Source organism: Haliotis rubra, unplaced genomic scaffold, assembly GCF_003918875.1.
Source record: "Haliotis rubra isolate DU_JTF1 unplaced genomic scaffold, ASM391887v1 Scf42, whole genome shotgun sequence".
Taxonomy (NCBI): Eukaryota; Metazoa; Mollusca; class Gastropoda; order Lepetellida; family Haliotidae; genus Haliotis; species Haliotis rubra.
The window spans coordinates 2,388,827-2,406,831 of NW_025767102.1; the positions used below are offsets into that span (position 1 = coordinate 2,388,827).

The window sequence follows — 18,005 nt, forward strand, 5'->3', positions numbered from 1 at the left end:
AATTAGCTCTGAAACGTCGTATAAAAAATAAAAAGAAGTTGTCATCCATTATGTATTCTTGTTCGTAAAACTTGTAAATGCCTTTCAAGAACTTTAACCAATAAGCTGTATGCTATTGGAATAGTTTGTTGTGATCACGAACACATGACTGTAATTTATGTATACAATATGTACCATCGATGCCGAGCGTTTCAGTCTCGTTTCCAAAGGGTGAATCCCGCGAGAAAACTTCCTGTAGAATTATTCCAAAACTGTACACATCCCCTTCCCTACTTCCGCGAAGATCCCTGGCCCGTAGGAGTTCAGGTGCACGCCATAAGCATTCTGTAGAATGAATTCAATTCAGTCATAATTCCATAATTATTGAAAATATATTTATTAAAACAGAATTATTACACGGAAATGTGTAATATTGTTGACGTTTTAGTGTGCATGTATATCCGATGTAACTCGGAATACAATAATGGTGTACCTCTTTAAATAAAAGTCCAGAAATACAAAATCCACAGATACAGAATCTATAATGGAATACCATAACATAGAAATATATAATACCATCAACAACATGGTACGTTTTGTACCTGTTTTAAATTCTTGAGATTTGAAGTCCGGTTTTATTTGATTGAAAATCAGATGAGGTCCGTAATCAGCTATTTTGACTGAGAAGCAGTTGTCCACCAAACACACGCTGCTGGTAAGCCGGCCATGCTTCTTAAGGGGGCTCTCGTGTAGGAAACACATACCCTGATGTATAGAGAAAATTAATAGCAATAAATAATAACAGTGCATTACTACGGTGCTGTTTCCATACATAACCATGCTCAAAGCGCACAATCTGATTATTATTACCCGGGATAACCCAAGCTGCCTGTCAGGCGCTAGAAGGTTAATAGTCACATGACCTATCCCACCGGGTACCCATTTTCTGCTGGGTGAACAGAGGCAATTTTGAACAAACTCACTTGCCTAAGGTGAGACCATATGTGTCACATGTGCTTCTTTTGGGGGCAGGACTGAAGTCCTAGAAACTCTCAGGAGCCAAACTGTCACGGTCACCCATTCAAGGACTCTCCGTGCTCAAAGCTGCTTAACTTCAACTGATTTGTAACCTGAGGTTTGCGCACTTGACCACACACCTCCTCCCTATTAGGAAATAATAAATCATTTTTTGCATTCATTTAATCCAACGTCTTCAGATGTTAGTAAAATTACACTCACTCACTCACTCACTGTATAGGGTTTACCTTAAGGATGTCGATACAAATGGAGAACTTGAACTGTGCATCTAGATTTACATCGCTGTTTCCAATTATATCCTATAAGAAAAGATGGAAACATTTACTTATACAATAAACATAAATTCTCAAAGGAAACATATATCGTATCACGATTTCACACAAAGTAAGGGATCGCAAATTAGTTACTGTTTTTTTGACGGGTGGCACCTATTGGACACGACACTTGGTGGGCGGGGCACCTGGTGTCTTCCCTATTTAATAATGACTCTTATCGTGCTAATTTGCTCATGATATTGGTAAATTGTATTATCGACTCTGCTTTAAGCAGTGATTTCTTATGTATGTGTCGCTTTTACTTATAATTCGACTTTGTATCACATATGTCAAGGCGTATAAGAGAGCTGTTTTTCACGATTTACGAAAGTAGCATGTATACTTGCCATCAATGTAAAACAGAACAATTATCTATTACCGTATTTCCTCTAATAAGCGTCGGCTCTATAATAAACGCGGGGCCTTTAATAAGAGACGGGGGTAAAGCAGCGGTTTAAGAAATAAGCGTCGGGTACGGTTTTTTTAAACGTATTCTCCCTTGACCCCAAAATATATTGTTTAAGGAATGGCCCCTAACGTTGACGTAACGCTCACTTACAATTAATTACGGGATACCCAGTAAGCGCAATAAGCGCCGGGTCCCCAATAAGCGCCCGAGCGCTTATGAGAGGAAATACTGAAAAAAAGAGACGCTTTACCGTTAGGCTTCCTTTCTGACAGAACTCCGTCACCAGATACTTGTCCTCAGCTTCAAACACAGCTCCGTGAACCCGAGCCAGGTTCTCAAAGTTCAAGTCGCGGATCTGACAAATTTTACAAACTGATTAAAATGATTTTAATTATAAAATAATGGTACCACACCTGTCTTATCTACTGGTGCCACGATTTATCGATAGTGTCGATGTTTGCATCGTCAACTACGCGATACGAGTGCATCGATACAAAACACATGTAGGCAATATATACTCATGCCAACAATGGTTGTCACCCCTTCAATATTTTTTATTTGAGAGGTGGTGCGGGGTGGGGAGTGTGAGATGTGTGTGGGGTTGGGGTGGGGAGGGGCTGAAAACCATTATTGGCATGAGTATATCAGGATATTTATATCGCGAGGGTCCATGATACGTCGATGTATCGCCAAAAGAGACGATATGTCTTCAACCAGGTCAGCGTGCCTGACCACCCGATCCTGTTAGTCGCCTTTTACACCAAGCATGGGTTATTTAAGACTAATTCTAAGCCGGATCGTCAAGGGTGGTTGACCCTTGGGAGATTTATGCAATTCCAATGACACAATACTCTGTGTTACAACATACTTACATTCAGGAATTCTTCTATCAGGGTTTCGTCCACAATGATGGAGCGGAGATCAATTTTCTTCAATCGTACGGGGCACCCCTGAAACACATGTTTGAGCGAGTGAGTGAGTGAGTGAAATGAAACCCCCCCACAAACGTTATAATAAGATTGAAGGAACTATATAAATTCTCCAAATGTACGTGCTATAATATCCTTTGTCGACAGTTATCATATCTTGTTTTAAGTGTCGGGATGGGGATACAATTTGAGGTATATAAACTCTGTCAAAAAAGAAACGCAACCCCTGTCCTCAGATATGAAAAATTCGTTTGAATGAAGTTATTGCTTCCAAACTAAATGTTATTCGAATGTATTGAAATTATACACGTAATTAATGAAGATTACCATCCAAACAACTGCATTTGTACGCATAAGTGTATTTTATTGCTTATTCCGTCACAACGCATGAAATGACCCTCATGGTGACTTCGCACAAAAAAAACACATGCAAATCATGAAAATGGCAGTTAATGTAGGGGTGTATAAAAGCCCATGTGCTTTCGTATTATATTCATTCATTTGTCGCATGAAAAGCTGTGTGAAAAATGCCACGATTGAGTGCTGCCGACCGAAATATCGCCATTGGTCGTGTTCAAGCCGGAGAAAGTTTTGGAACTGTTGCACGGCACCTAAATGTTCACAAAACAACGATATCCCGACTTTGGAGCCGCTACAACAACTTCAATTTGACCAACGATCGCCCGAGAAGTGGAAGGCCAAGAATCACGACCCCCCCTTCAAGATCGGTACATCCGGGTCCATCACCTGCGTAATCGGCATGCCCTACCAACCGTGACTGCCACACAAATACCAGGTTTGAGGAGAGTGTCAGCTCAAACGATTAGGAACCGTCTGAAAGAAGCGGGTTTACGTGCCTGTAGAGCAGTTGTTGGACCTGTACTACGCCCCTACATCTCCGCCGACGACTCAGGTGGTGCAACAACGTAAGGATATGGACTTTACAAAACTGGAGGCGCATCTGGTTTTCTGATGAATCCCGTTTTCTTTTGCAACATCACGACGGAAGAAAACGTGTGTATAGGAGACGTCATGAACGTTTTGCGCCCATCTGCGTCCGACAGGGGACAGATTTGGCGGAGAAAGCGTTATGGTTTGGGGATCCATCTCATACAACCAGAAATCAGACTTGGTGATCGTTGAAGGGAACCTGACAGCCCAACGTTACATCAACCACGTATTACAGCCTCACCTTCTCCCGATTATTGACCAACAGACACAGATTTTTCAACCAGACAACGCCCGGCCTCATACCGCACGTGCAACAATGAACTTTCTGCAGAATTCCAACGTCAATGTCTTGCCATAGCCCTCTAAATCACCAGACCTCAACCCTATTGAACACCTGTGGGATACTCTGGGTCGACGCGTACGTCAACGTCAGCCCCGCCACAGACGCTGCAACAGCTCGGCGTTGCACTGCAGGAGGAGGCTACGCTCATTGAACCGAAAAGCGTCACGATTTTAGCCTTCCCGGTCATGAACCGCGGTAAGAGTGTTCGCTCGTTACGCTGAAGAATAGGGTTCAATTCCCCTCCAAAGATTGGAGCTGATATTTCTGTGGTTGCACGTTAACATGGTGACGTTTGTAATATGAAGAACTGAGCCAAACCACATATATATTTGTCCCAAATCTACCCACAATGATTCGTTCCATGCTCATAATGAGTTTTAAACTAGAAAGAAACGTAGCGTGTTTTAAACGTGGAATTATATGATTTCACAAATAATTCGTCGGCGGCATGTAAATAATCGAGTCTGGACCAGAACATCCAGTGACTGGCATCATGATCAGCTGGGATATGATGACATCAAGCCACATCGCCCGATCCCATTAGTCGCTTGTTTCTACGATCATGGGTTGACGAAACCCTCATTCGAACCTGCGATAGTCACTTGATAAAGCTTTCAGTTTCTCATGTGACTAGGCACACCTTGGTTGGCCCTTGGGCTGGTTGGTTCGTTAGTTGTTTAACGCCGCACTCAGCAATATTCCAGCTATATGGCGTAAAAAAATAATCGAGTCTGGACCAGACAATTCAGTGATCAACATCATGAAAATCGTTCTACGCAATTGGGATACAATGGCATGTGTCAACCAAGTCAGCGTGCCTGACCACCCGATCCCGTTAGTCGCCTTTTACACCAAGCGTGGGTTACTGAAGACTAATTCTAAGCCGGATCGTCAAGGGTGGTTGACCCTTGGGAGATATATGCAATTCCAATGACACAATACTCCGTGTCACAACATACTTACATGCAGAAATTCCTCTATCAGGGTTTCGTCCACAATGATGGAGCGGAGATCAATTTTCTTCAATCGCACGGGGCACCCCTGAAACACATGTTTGAGCAAGTGAGTGAGTGAAATGAACCCCTCCCCACCCCACCAAATAATATGCTATAATATCCTTTGTCGACAGTTATCATATCTTGTTGTAAGTGTCGGGATGGGGAGACATTCTGAGGTATACAATATGTATATTATGTTGTAATTCGAGAGAACAATTTTGTTGTTGTTTGTTTGTCGTTTAACGACGAGATTATCAATATTCCAGCTATATGGCTGCGGTTTGTAAATAATTGAGTCTGGACCAGACAATCCATGACCAACAGCATGAGCATCGATCTGCGCAATAGGGATACGATGACATGTGTCAACCATGTCAGCGAGCCTGACCACCCGGTCCCGTTAGTCGCCTCTTACGACAAGCAGGGGTTGCTCAAGATCAATTCTAACCCGGATCTTCACGGTTCAGAGCATAAATTAATTCTATATGTGACTATTAGTAAGCCAGTCGTGTAAACCCCTTAATCTCACCACACGTGCAGATCCAGGTTAGAATACAGATCGACGCCATATAGTCGGAATATCGTCGAGTGCGGCGGTAATCAACAAACCATCCAACTATCCTAATCTCACCCACAACATAGTGGTAGCGTTTCACCAGATGAGGATTTCGATATTCATTTATTGGCAGAACCAGTTACTTTAAATGTATTTTGATCTCCAGTCAAATAGGATAATACTAAGTAATATGTATGTTAACTCATTGCATCTAATAAAGGTTTTTCGTTCAATGTGTACATAAACATTTACCCTGAATAATCCAAATCCGCCACAATACGATGGTATTGAGTCACTTTTCGGGGTGAGGGAACTATATTTGGAGTTTAGACTTTCCTGTGAGCCGTTGGAAGTACCAACGTGGATGTCGGCAACGTCTATCCTCCACCACAGCTTGTCCACAACAGTTTTCTTCTTACGGTGCCTGGAACAGTTGATTGTAAGTTGCTTAGTCAGATAGGCAGACAGAAAATGATAGGGTTTGTGAACAAGATCGACTACAGCACGATTACACTACGCATATAATCTAATCTTTGGAGTGAGTGAGTGAGTATGGTTTTCGCCGCTTTTAGCAATATTCCAGCAATATCACGGCAGGGGACACCAGAAACGGGCTTCACACATTGTGCCCATGTGGGGAATCGAACCCGGGTCTTCGGTGTGGCGAGCGAACAATTTAACCATTAGGCTACCTCACCGCCCCTATTCTTTGGAAAGTAAGGGACAAGAGCTTGTAGATTTTTCAGCAAGGTATTGTATGTTTAAACTTTGTTCCTTTTTCAGCTTTTGAGTTATTAATTGTATTATTACTCATCAAGTTTCATATAACCGAGTTAATAACAGTCGTATGTGTTCTTTCACAAATGTCCCCTTACAGGCACCGTGGATTTTGTGTGTAATCTACATGGTGTCGTTGACGTTATTCGAGTGTTATTGTGACGTAAGGTTGGAATGACGTCACGCGTCGTAGCTGTAGACGTCATTCGACAGCTCGTGTAAGAATTCATGTATTACAAACGTTCTCCCTCGTGACGTTCACGATTTCTAACACTCATTTCATAAACTCGGAACGACATACACGATTCTGTCTAACCCCTGTGTGCCCTTCATAGATTAAGGGCTGTTCAATAAGCGTCTTCAGACATCTGAGATTCTGACGGATGACACGACTGATACAAGGGACAAGTCACTCTTATGAACCACCAGATGTACACAAAGAACACACTTTAAGTCCAGTAACAGGTTTAGGGATCGATCATTTCAGATGGCAGGACCCACTCTCTGGAATTAACTTCTACTGGAGTTAAGGACAGTTAACAGACTGGAGATTTTCAAATCTAAACTTTAAGAAAACATACAGTGTCTAACTTTCCATTCTCGAGTTGTTCGGAGAGCGCTACTGAACAGTATTTTTGGAGTGGAACTGGCGCTACATAAATCTTTTATGATGGTGATGATAACGACGATAATTCTTACGACATACCTGAACTGCACATGAAATTCAACGGGCAGGTCACTCGTATGATCTACAATATTTGCACATTGAAATACAACGGGCAGGTCACTCGTATCATCTACAATACTTACACATTGAAATACAACGGGCAGGTCACTCGATATTTGCACGTATCATCTACAATACTTGCACATTGAAATACAATGGGCAGGTATCTCGTATGACCTACAATATTTGCACATTGAATACAATGGGCAGGTATCTCGTATGACCATCAATATTTGCACATTGAATACAATGGGCAGGTATCTCGCATGACCTACAATATTTGCACATTGAATACAATGGACAGGTATCTCGTATGATTTACAATATTTGCACATTGAACACAATGGGCAGGTATCTCGTATGACCAAAAATATTTGCACACTGAATACAATGGGCAGGTATTTCGTATGATCTACAATATTTGCACATTGAATACAATGGACAGGTAACTCGTATGACCCACTTGAGTAGCCCGAAGAAAACATTGGGCAGGCAACTCTTAGGACCCAGGAACTGAACTAAGAATGCAATGAGCAGTTAACTCGCAAGACATACCTGAGTTGCACAAAGAAGGCACCGATACCGATGATCACCAGAAGAGAAATGGTTCCGACCAGTGCTCCAATCAGATTCACCTCCGACACTGAATCGATAACAACAAATAGTTATTCATCTCATTTCACCAACCGAACTCATACATTTATGGAATGTATATGAAACTCATCCGATGGATTGTACCAAAATAAACTCCCATCCTCTGGTTACGTAGAAACAACATACAACTCAAACTTGCATAACCGCAGAATTACCATGTTCAATAGTTTTACTGGTTTGGGTAAACTGTCGACAAATGCCTAGGAATTGCAAATCATGCACTTGGCTCCTACTCACATGTTAAATGCGACATGTCACCAAGAAATGTGCATCGCAGGCCCTTGAAACCGCATTCAGGGATGTCTGGTGGAGGACCTGAGTTGTGAGGCCAAATGATTGTCCTGCCCGGCGTGTATCTGAAGGTCTTAGATCTTCCCAGGAACGTGCCCACAGCCTGAATGACACACGGGTGGTCAATCAAACAAAATAGCCATTTGTTCCCCAGGCGTGGCGAATTGAAAGCTTTTCAATTTCACTCTTAGAAACTACATGAAAATGATCGTACATGAAATTGTCAACCAAGCTCAGGACGTCCCAGATCAACGACAAGAGAACAGGATAGATTGAGTCGAAACCTTTGTATATTCTGTCGTACACTCGTTGTTTAAAGGGGCGGTGGGGTAGCCTAGTGGTTAAAACGTTCACTCCTCACGTCAGAGACCCGGGTTCGATTCCCCACATTGGTACAATGCGTGAAGCCTATTTCTGGTGTCCCCCGCCGTGATATTGCTGGAATATTGCTAAGAGTGGCGTAAAACAAACTCTCTCACTCATTCGTTGTTTGAAATATCGATTTTATATAATAACTCATGAACTTTGTTTGACCCAAAACACCCTGCGGCATGTTGCACACCTGGGTAATCTTAGTAAGAATACATTGGCTTCTTGTAGACGTTAATTACTATTTTTATCTTGACTGGTTTTCATTTGGCTGTCCCAAACAACAAGCAATGTTAATGTTTTCATTAATGTCCCATGCGTGTAGTTGATATGTGTGATCACAAACGACTTTCAGATACTTAAGAAAATTCGAGAAAGATACCCAACGTATCTCTCGACATTGTTTGAGCCAGAATAATCATTCTTAAACCTTGGTTTTTGAATTTTTGAAACATTCTTGCTCCTTTCATATTTGGTCTAAATATTCTCAATATCAGCACATGAAGATCCTTATCTGTTGAGGCATCCCTGACGTTGTGTCCTTTTATGACATTGCTGTCGAGATGAATAACATTAATGTATATTTACCATATATACAGAAATCTAAGAAACAATTATTTACCGTAGTATTATGTGCCTCATCTTAGTGTTTTATGATTGTCTTCATTACTGCCATGGCAAAACCCAAATACAAAAGAAACCCTTTCCACATTCATAAGAAATCTCTGCTAAAAGCAGAGTCGATTGTACAATTGTGACTATATCATGAGCATATATTTGTTTCAGCAGTATAACAGCTGTATGGTGTTGCTTGTGAACAAATCGAGTCTGGACCAGACAATCCAGTGATTATCACCATAAGATGACAGAGCATGTGTTTAGGAATCACTATGAAATAGTCATGATACCAGGTGTTCGCGAAAAGGAGAGCATACCCTGCCCCGTCAGAAACATAGTGTAAAGTCTTGTCCACTGCTCACCCGAAATATTCGGAAACGTATGGTATAAGTCAAAATAGGGAATTACAATGGACATAATTTTTGTCACTGAAGCATCAAGTTTCGAAATGTCCTCAACATATCTACCATGAAACTTCTTGAAAGCTTTACAACTTCATCTAGCTTGGTACATGCACCATGCGTTTGTGTTACGAAATAAATTGATACATTAACTGTATCTTATAAGGTGTGGAGAGTAACTCCCTTGTTTATGAGCTTGTGGCCGTTATACAATCGAAAATAAAAATATAATGTCAACAACAAAGGTTGTCCTTTCTGTCAACAAGGTGTGCTTAGATTTAACCTGAATTAACAAGTGTTACTCAAGGACAATTTAAGGAGCTTCACGAAATATGCTGCACAAAAATGTATCGAAAATATATGCAACTGGTCCGCACGTAAGAGTAGAGACATATCCCCGATGAAGAAGGTTTATTCAGAAACTCACAATGACTCTCCCAGCTTTCGTCAAATCGAGGAGGAAGAGGTCCGCTTCCCGAACTCCGTTTGCATCCACTGTGATGTTCCTCTCTACGCCTAAACAATATATGAGATGATTAATGTGGTCTAAAGCAGGTATGGAATACGAGAAGGGACATTGTCGCTATGTCGCATTGTCGCCCTCTCAAAAACATGTAAAGTGAGGCAAAATAAACCAAAACGCGACACGCGACACGCGACGTCGCGACGTCGCGACAACGCGACATTTCGCCCATTTGTCGCATTGTCGCGTGTCGCGTTTTGAATATTTTTCTATTCCTTCAAAGGGCGACACGCGACATAGCGACAATTTTCAAGGTCAAAATATGTCGCGTTGTCGCGCGTCGCCCTATCTAAGATGTGTAAAAAGAAGCCTAAAAATTCACTGAAACGTGACACGCGACATCGCGACAATGCGACAAATGGGCGAAATGTCGCGTTGTCGCGTTTTGGTTAATTTTGCTTGTATTTGAGAGGGCGACAACGCGACAATGTCCCTTCCAGGATTCCACATTCAGGGCATCGTCACTTAACGCACAGCTGCATAACTTGTGGGACATATGAAAATACCATTAAGAAGGAAAACGATTTGCTCCCTCCCTCCCTCACTCACTCACTCACTCATACAATTGGCGGTTTTGTCTGTGAATAGGTGTAAATAGCTTCAAGCAAGTTTTATTTATTCACTTTACTTGGTTACAGTTCACTATGATACATGGGTAGAGTAAAATAGTACAAATTACATATGAAAAAACACACAGTATCATGTATATCGTATTGGGAATATAGATCTATATACAGGACAGCATCTGGAACACACCAATTTCTGTTAAAGAAGTTCACATCGTCGTTTTCTTTACCGATAAATTTCTCAATTTCATGAACGTCCTTTTATAATGTTTTGTGAATTGTGAAGCTAGGTTTTTGTCCTTTTTATATTCATTTAAAATGTGGCGCTTTGCCAAAAATATCACGTGGTTGAGTAAATGGTTACCACTGCAACAGAATAGAATATCATGGTTTGACACTGACGAGGAACAGTCCTCGGTTGTAGTGAGTGAGTGAGTATGGTTTTACGCCGCTTTTAGCAATATTCCAGCAATATCACGGCGGGGGACACCAGAAATGGGCTTCACACATTGTACCCATGTGGGGAATCGAACCCGGGTAATCGGCGTGACGAGCGAACGCTTTAACCACTAGGCTACCCCACCGCCCCTCCTCGGTTGTAGGTTGGGATGGACGAATATGTCTTTCCTTTTGTCGGTCGTGATTTGTGTAGTACATACCTGTAAACGTCCTATTCCACATTTTTCTTGTTAAGGCTGTTCCATTGTGCGGATCGCCCCCCTCCTTGAGTGTTTCGTACAACACTTGAGCATATATAGAGACAGCGTCGTGGTAGCCTACGATGAAGTCTCCAGGCTGTGGGAAGACATTGCACACACATAGCAAACACTCTTTCTTAATAATCCTGTTCAATTTACACATTCAATCTTACTGTTCTAAGAAAACTGTGATATTTCTATTCATAACTTTATATTGGTATGGCACTATTCATAAATGATTACATCGATGAACAGGTACAGATTATCATATTTGCATTCTACTCGAATACAAAAAATCCCCAATATGACAAAATGGTATCAGTTTAAAGTTATCACCTTTTCCTGAAGCATCGTATGTTATGTGATTGTTTGTTTCGCTTTCGCCGCACTCAGCAACATTCCAGCTATATGGCGGCGATCTGTAAATACTCGAGTCTGGACCAGACAATCAAGTGATCAACAAAACGTGCATCAATCTACGCAATTGGGATACGATGACATGTGTCAACCATGTCAGCGAGCCTGACCACCCGATCCCGTTAGTCGCCTCTTACGACAAGCATGGGTTGATGATGACCAATTCTAACCCGGATATTCACGGGTTTATCTTATGTGAACTCTCACTTTGTGAGAAAAACAGCGTCACTCCTCCATGCTATGACGTCACACGACATGATGACATGTTTCCGCCACAACAAACTCTTCAAACAAGCAGATTGTAAAGAAAACTAAATACAATTGGTAAATACTGATAAATCTTTATCTAATATCTAGTCAACGTGATATCCTTTTCGGCAAGACAAAGGGCATATTCTGCAAGGTTGAAAATGAAATAGAAACTGCAAAGCACTTTCCACATAGGCGGTTGTACAATTGTGACTATATCATTAGTATGTGTTCTTTTACGCCGCATTCAGCAGTATTACAGCTGCACGATGCGGTTTGCGAACAATGGACCAGACAATACAGTGATTGCCACTATGAGATAAAGAGGTACTTATAGAGAGAGGTACTCATGCACAATGAACATTCCAGGAGTCTTCCGGATTCGAATCATTTTAAACCAACTACATTGCATCACGCGTTACCATCAGTATAATAATTAAGAAATCGATAAATCTAACGGTTTGAACTCACATCATCCCCGCCGAAGTCGAGGTCCCAGTTTTCAAGGGCGTTGGCAACGACGTTATCTCTGAAACGTTCGTATTTCTGGGTTTTCGATTCTCTCAAGGCCAGGAAGAATACGCTTTGAAAAGCTTCCAGTGCCTCCTGCAGTGAAGAACAGCGGTTTTACGACAACATATTGATATTCAGAACATGCTGAACATTAGTGTAAGCGGCAAACGTGTTGACATCCATACAACGGCAAACAGCGGTATTAAGACATAATATATCAATATTCACACAACGGCAAACAGCGGTATTAAGATATAATATATCAATATTCACACACTGGCAAACAGCGGTATTAAGACATAATATATCAATATTCACACACTGGCAAACAGCGGTATTAAGACATAATATATCAATATTCACACAAAGGCAAACAGCGGTATTAAGACATGATATATCAATATTCACATAATGGCAAACAGCGGTATTAAGACATAATATATCAATATTCACACAAAGGCAAACAGCGGTATTAAGACATGATATATCAATATTCACATAATGGCAAACAGCGGTATTAAGACAAAATATACCGGTATTCACACAACGACAAACAGCAGTATAAAGTCAAAATATACCGGTATTCACAGAATGGCAAACATCGGCATTAAGACATATTATATGAATATTCACACAATAGCAAACGGCAGTATTCAGTCTAAATTTATCGATATTCACATAATTGCAAACGTCAGTATTTAGTCAAAACATAGCATATTGATATGTTGACACAATGGCAAACAGCGGTGTTAAGACAAAATATATGGATATTCACACGGCAAACAGGGTATTAAGACAACATATATCAATATTCACACAACGGCAAACAGCGGTATTAAGACAAAATATATGTATGTTCACAAAATGACTAGAGCGGTGTTAATACAAAATATACCGATATTCACACAACGGCAAACAGCTGCATTAAGTCAAAATATACCGTTACTCACACAACGGCAAACAGCAGTATTAAGTCAAAATATACCGACATTCACACAACGGTAAACAGGCGTAAAATTTTGAAACATTGTAAGTCAACCTTTGCCGTTACTCGCTAGCTTTCACGCCGTACAGTGTACCGACATATAGAGTCTCGAACTGTGTCTTTGACGTGACAAGCGAACGCTTTACAACCACCTACGTGGGAAACAATGGCACAGTAAAAGTGCATTGAATGCCAACATATGGCACAACCTTCAGAGAGAGGCATCGGGGAAGAGTTGGAAACATGAGTTAAACAATGCATGGGAACATTATTTAAGGACTGGTCATTGATAAGAGGGAATTGAGGGAGAGGAGGCGGTCATGGAAAAAGCGTATACTCAGCATGGCGCGGACTGGTCTTCCTTGGAGGGCGGTGGGTTAGTCTAGTGGGTAAAGCGTTCGCTCGTCACACTGAGGACCGGGTTCAATTCCCCTCATGGGTACACTGTGTGAAGTCCAGTTCTGGAGTCCCGTGATATTGCGGAATAATGCCTGAAGCGACGTTAAACCTCACTCGCTCCCTCCCTCCCTCACTCACTCACTCAGATAACGATACCACTCGTATCCCTAAATATGACTGCAACGTGGCTGTCTGGGGCGTCAACGTCTAATCCGCTACCAACCTCGTCGTTTTCGTCTCCTCTCTGCCACACATCAGGGGTGACTTTCTCCCGTAGGGCAACTGTGATGATGAAGACGTATTCGCCTCTGGTGAAGCCCATCTCATGGGCAATGAGCATGATGTCGCGGACAACTTCAACAGGCGCGTGGATGATGAAGACTGTTAAAAGTGACAAAGGTTAGTTTCGATCTTTGATGAGTTTTGCCACATAAAGCAAATGGAATAACATGATACAAAATTCCATATTTTCGACAGGAATTATGTTTCTGCATGAATGATGTAAAGGTTTATTCCCTTCATAAGTCACACGTATATTTATATAGAATGATGCATCTTATTACACCTATCAAAATGAGTGAGTATGGTATTTACGCTGCTTTTAGCAATATTCCAGCAATATTGCGGCAAGGGACACCAGAAAAGGGCTTCACACATTGTACCCATGTGGGAAATCGAACCCGGGTCTCTGGCGTGACGAGCCATAGCTTTAACCACAAGGCTACCCTACCGCCCCTATAACTATCCGAGTATAGTGGTTTGTAATATCATATAATTTATCCAGATTATAGACAGAGGGGGTAAAGGGTATGCTGTACATCATGATGACAGCAGTCATGCCATCAATACTAAGGTTCATAAAGATAATGGGGCGGTGGGGTAGCCTAGTGGTTAAAGCGTTCACTCGTCACGCCGAAGACCCGGGTTCGATTCACCCACATTGACACAATCTGTGAAGCCCATTTCTTCTGTCCCTCGCCGTGATATTGCTGGAATATTGTCTAAAATCGGCGTAAACCAAACTCACTCACTCACACACTCACCCCTTGCATTCTCGCTTCCCTGCTCCAGTATGAATCGGTATCCCGCGGTATTCAGGCGCTTCCTCCTTAAAGGTAGATGAGTAACGTCAAAGATGGAGGTTTTGAAGGTCTGGTGGAACAGCCTTCCCATTCGGCTTGACTGAGAATATCTGTCGCTGTTGTCATACATTAGGGCGATATGACTCCAGTGGTACAGCCCAAGGATGGTCTGAGTAAATTCCAAAAACAGCCCAAAGGGAGATAACTTGGTGACAGTGGGATATTGTTCAACATCGCCGAGATTTTCCGTACTTCCAGCTGGAGTTATGAGAGGGATGTTCCAATCTGCCACCATGAACCCGAGCATCTCAACAGCATCGCCACAAGCTGGGGAAATTACATGCATATATCCTTATTTTTTTTAAAACAAATGTAAAATAAATCTTACTTCAAATAGGAGACAATCGATCAGTTTTTGGCAGAAATGATTGGCTGGAAAAACATATGCCCATGTGATTGTTGCATGTCGAAGGATTTTTTACTTGTCTGTTCTTAATGTCAGCTTCCAATTGTGATTTATTAAGAAGCATATCTATGTACATATATAAAGCTATGCTGCTAGGAAAGTAGCTCTACTAAGTATTGATAGTTAGAGCAACTTAAACATAAATATATCAAATCATCTTTATACGTGTATGTGCCTTGCTAACACGTCTTGACAATTGACTAATGTATTGTAGTCATGGGCCGATGACCTACACTATTTCCGTATTAAAGGATTGATTGAATTGATTGATTTGTCTGTTATCGGGCGGGAAGTGTGTGTGCGTGTGTGTGTGTGTGTGTGTGTGTGTGTGTGTGTGTGTGTGTGTGTGTGTGTGTGTGCGCGTGCGTGCGCGTGCTTCTCAATGATTAAGTTAGCTTCCTGCAAAGATTTGTTCGCAAATACGATCTGTTTGTTGTTTAACGCTGAAACAAACCAATATTCTAGCTATATGGTGACGGGCTGTGATAATCAAAGTCTCGACTAAACAATCAAGTAATTGACATCATGAGCACCAGCCCACTGAACTAGGACGCAAATAAGAGCAACGGTTCATGTTGTTAACGTATAACACAAATAAATAGGAATACGTTGGTTGTCATGGATATAAAAGAACATTTGAGCATCAGCAGTAATCACATTATTGCAATACAGTCACAATAATACAGAAACGCATATTTCCTTCTCATCTTACTCCACACATATAATTATGTCGTTTTCTGACTGACTGAGCGCTCTTCTTTTAATTTAATGTGCCCAGCTTACAAGAGAGTGACATTTTATATGTTACCCATTTGGAATGCCGAACTGTGAGAATTCATTTGGTACTTCGTGTCAGTTATCTCTAATAATTGAGTCACGTATGATGTACGGAAATTACCGATCGCCTAACTCCGGTACTCATTATGATCCGATACCCGTGCTTCAAACAGTTAAAATGACCATGTTCAGTAAGATAAATACGTTCAGTGGTCCCTCGGAGCCCAAGGGTTGATGTATGTTACGTAATGTTACGAGGCTACGTTACATCAACCCATGTCCCCTTCGAGACCAGCGAACAACTTATCATGTCATACTGACTGAAAAAAAGAAGTAAATACAAGAAGCTCACCTGGTCCAATGAAAGCAGTGACTTCCTCGTTGTAGTAGACGTCTGCTGCGAGAGCGCCGATTCTGTAGCCATTGCAAGTGTTGTTACGAAAAGTAACCTGAAAGTCGATCAGATCTCCATACTTCTTTTTGGCCTTACCTAACGCTAGATTCACCGCGGGCCCTGAACGAGGAAGGGCGAACGAGTAACGGGTATCATTCACTTCGATTGTTGCTAGTTTAGCTCTAAATTTGGCAGCCAAGGTAAGGTTTACCAAACATACAAACGCACCTAGAGTACAAACCAAAGTCGTGGTGCACATGTTGCGTGCAATGCCGTTCCCGAAGTGGTCGCCAATCTGATGCAGCGTTTTGGTATACAGGGAGAATGGTCTGACTTCACAGTTTGACACAAATTAGCCCAACTGTTAAATGTGTCATCTCTTCTCCCGGAGTGGTCAGCCCACATAGCTAGATCACGTGTTCCCTGGTCAATACAATTGTTACACATTTGGATAATTGTCTTGATTACTCGAGTTATGTTAATAATATGTTCCATAGTTGATAGTTGTAGGAAAACGATGTAGAAATTCGAATATATAGCAAAACGGTGTATGTTATTTTCTTTTAATTGCGCAGCATACCAAGGGTGAAATTGTATTCCATTTGTATATAAATTCCTGTAGTATAAATGGTACGACGTTTCGGAGTATATTCTTATTCCATCGTCCTGTCTAATCATTGGGGGCGGTGGGGTAGCCTATTGGTTAAAGCGTTGGCTCGTCACGCCGAAGACCCGGGTTCGAATCCCCACATGGGTACAATGTGTGAAGCCCATTTCTGGTGTCCCCCGCCGTGATATTGCTGGAATATTGCTAAAAGCGGCGTAAAACCAAACTCAGTCAGCCAGTCAGTCATTATACAAAAGTTGACATCCTTAAATTTTCACCCTTCATGTGTATCACTTCTAAATGTCCTTACGTAGATCGATGCTCACGATGTTGATCACTGGATTGTCAAAAAGACGTGTTCATGATAGTCAACATATTTATAAAATTAATCAGTTCGATCGACATATGTTTTAATGAGGCTTTAACAATTTAGTCTCATTATGTAAGATCTAAGCCTCACACATACTTGTGCTCATATAATACATTGCTACTTCATAGCACTGTTGCTTTGATTATTGTACCTGTATACAGATAAAATAGTGAGTGAGTGAGTTTAGTTTTACGCCGATTTTAACAATATTTCAGCAATATTACGGCGGGGGACACCAGAAATGCGCTTCACACACTGTGCCTATGTGGGGAATCGAACCCAGGTCTTCGGCGTGACAAGCAAACGCCTTTGCCTCTAGACTATCCCACTGCCCGCAGATGATGTAAAGGCCGGTAATATGTATTTGGATGAAATTGTAGATACTGACAGATAAACATGTTGTCAATCTTACAAATATAGCAACATGATATAGTACAACCAGAAATTATTGAGAATTTAAAGATTGTAAATTGTTTATTCTTTTCACTCATTACTCATGTATTAAATGTGAATATTAGCAGAACATAACTCCAGATTCAAAGACAGGTGAACAGTTAGTATTTTGTCAAGTCACCATGGGCAGCAATGCAGGCTTCAATGCGGAG

At 41.4% G+C, this 18,005-nt stretch overlaps 1 protein-coding gene across 1 annotated transcript; it reads right to left on the reverse strand.

Moving 5' to 3' along the window:
* Positions 1-240: 240 nt before the first annotated feature.
* LOC124288522 (atrial natriuretic peptide receptor 2-like) lies at positions 241-17,515 on the reverse strand. Its single transcript, XM_046725044.1, has 13 exons — positions 17,497-17,515; positions 16,382-16,543; positions 14,748-15,113; positions 13,928-14,085; positions 12,279-12,413; positions 11,103-11,238; positions 7,577-7,664; positions 5,770-5,941; positions 4,927-5,004; positions 2,613-2,690; positions 1,991-2,095; positions 1,245-1,316; positions 241-324 (listed from the first exon to the last, which is right to left on the reverse strand). The coding sequence occupies exons 1-13, from the start codon at positions 17,513-17,515 to the stop codon at positions 241-243; spliced, it is 1,653 nt and encodes a 550-aa protein (XP_046581000.1).
* Between the last annotated feature and the right edge of the window lie 490 nt (positions 17,516-18,005).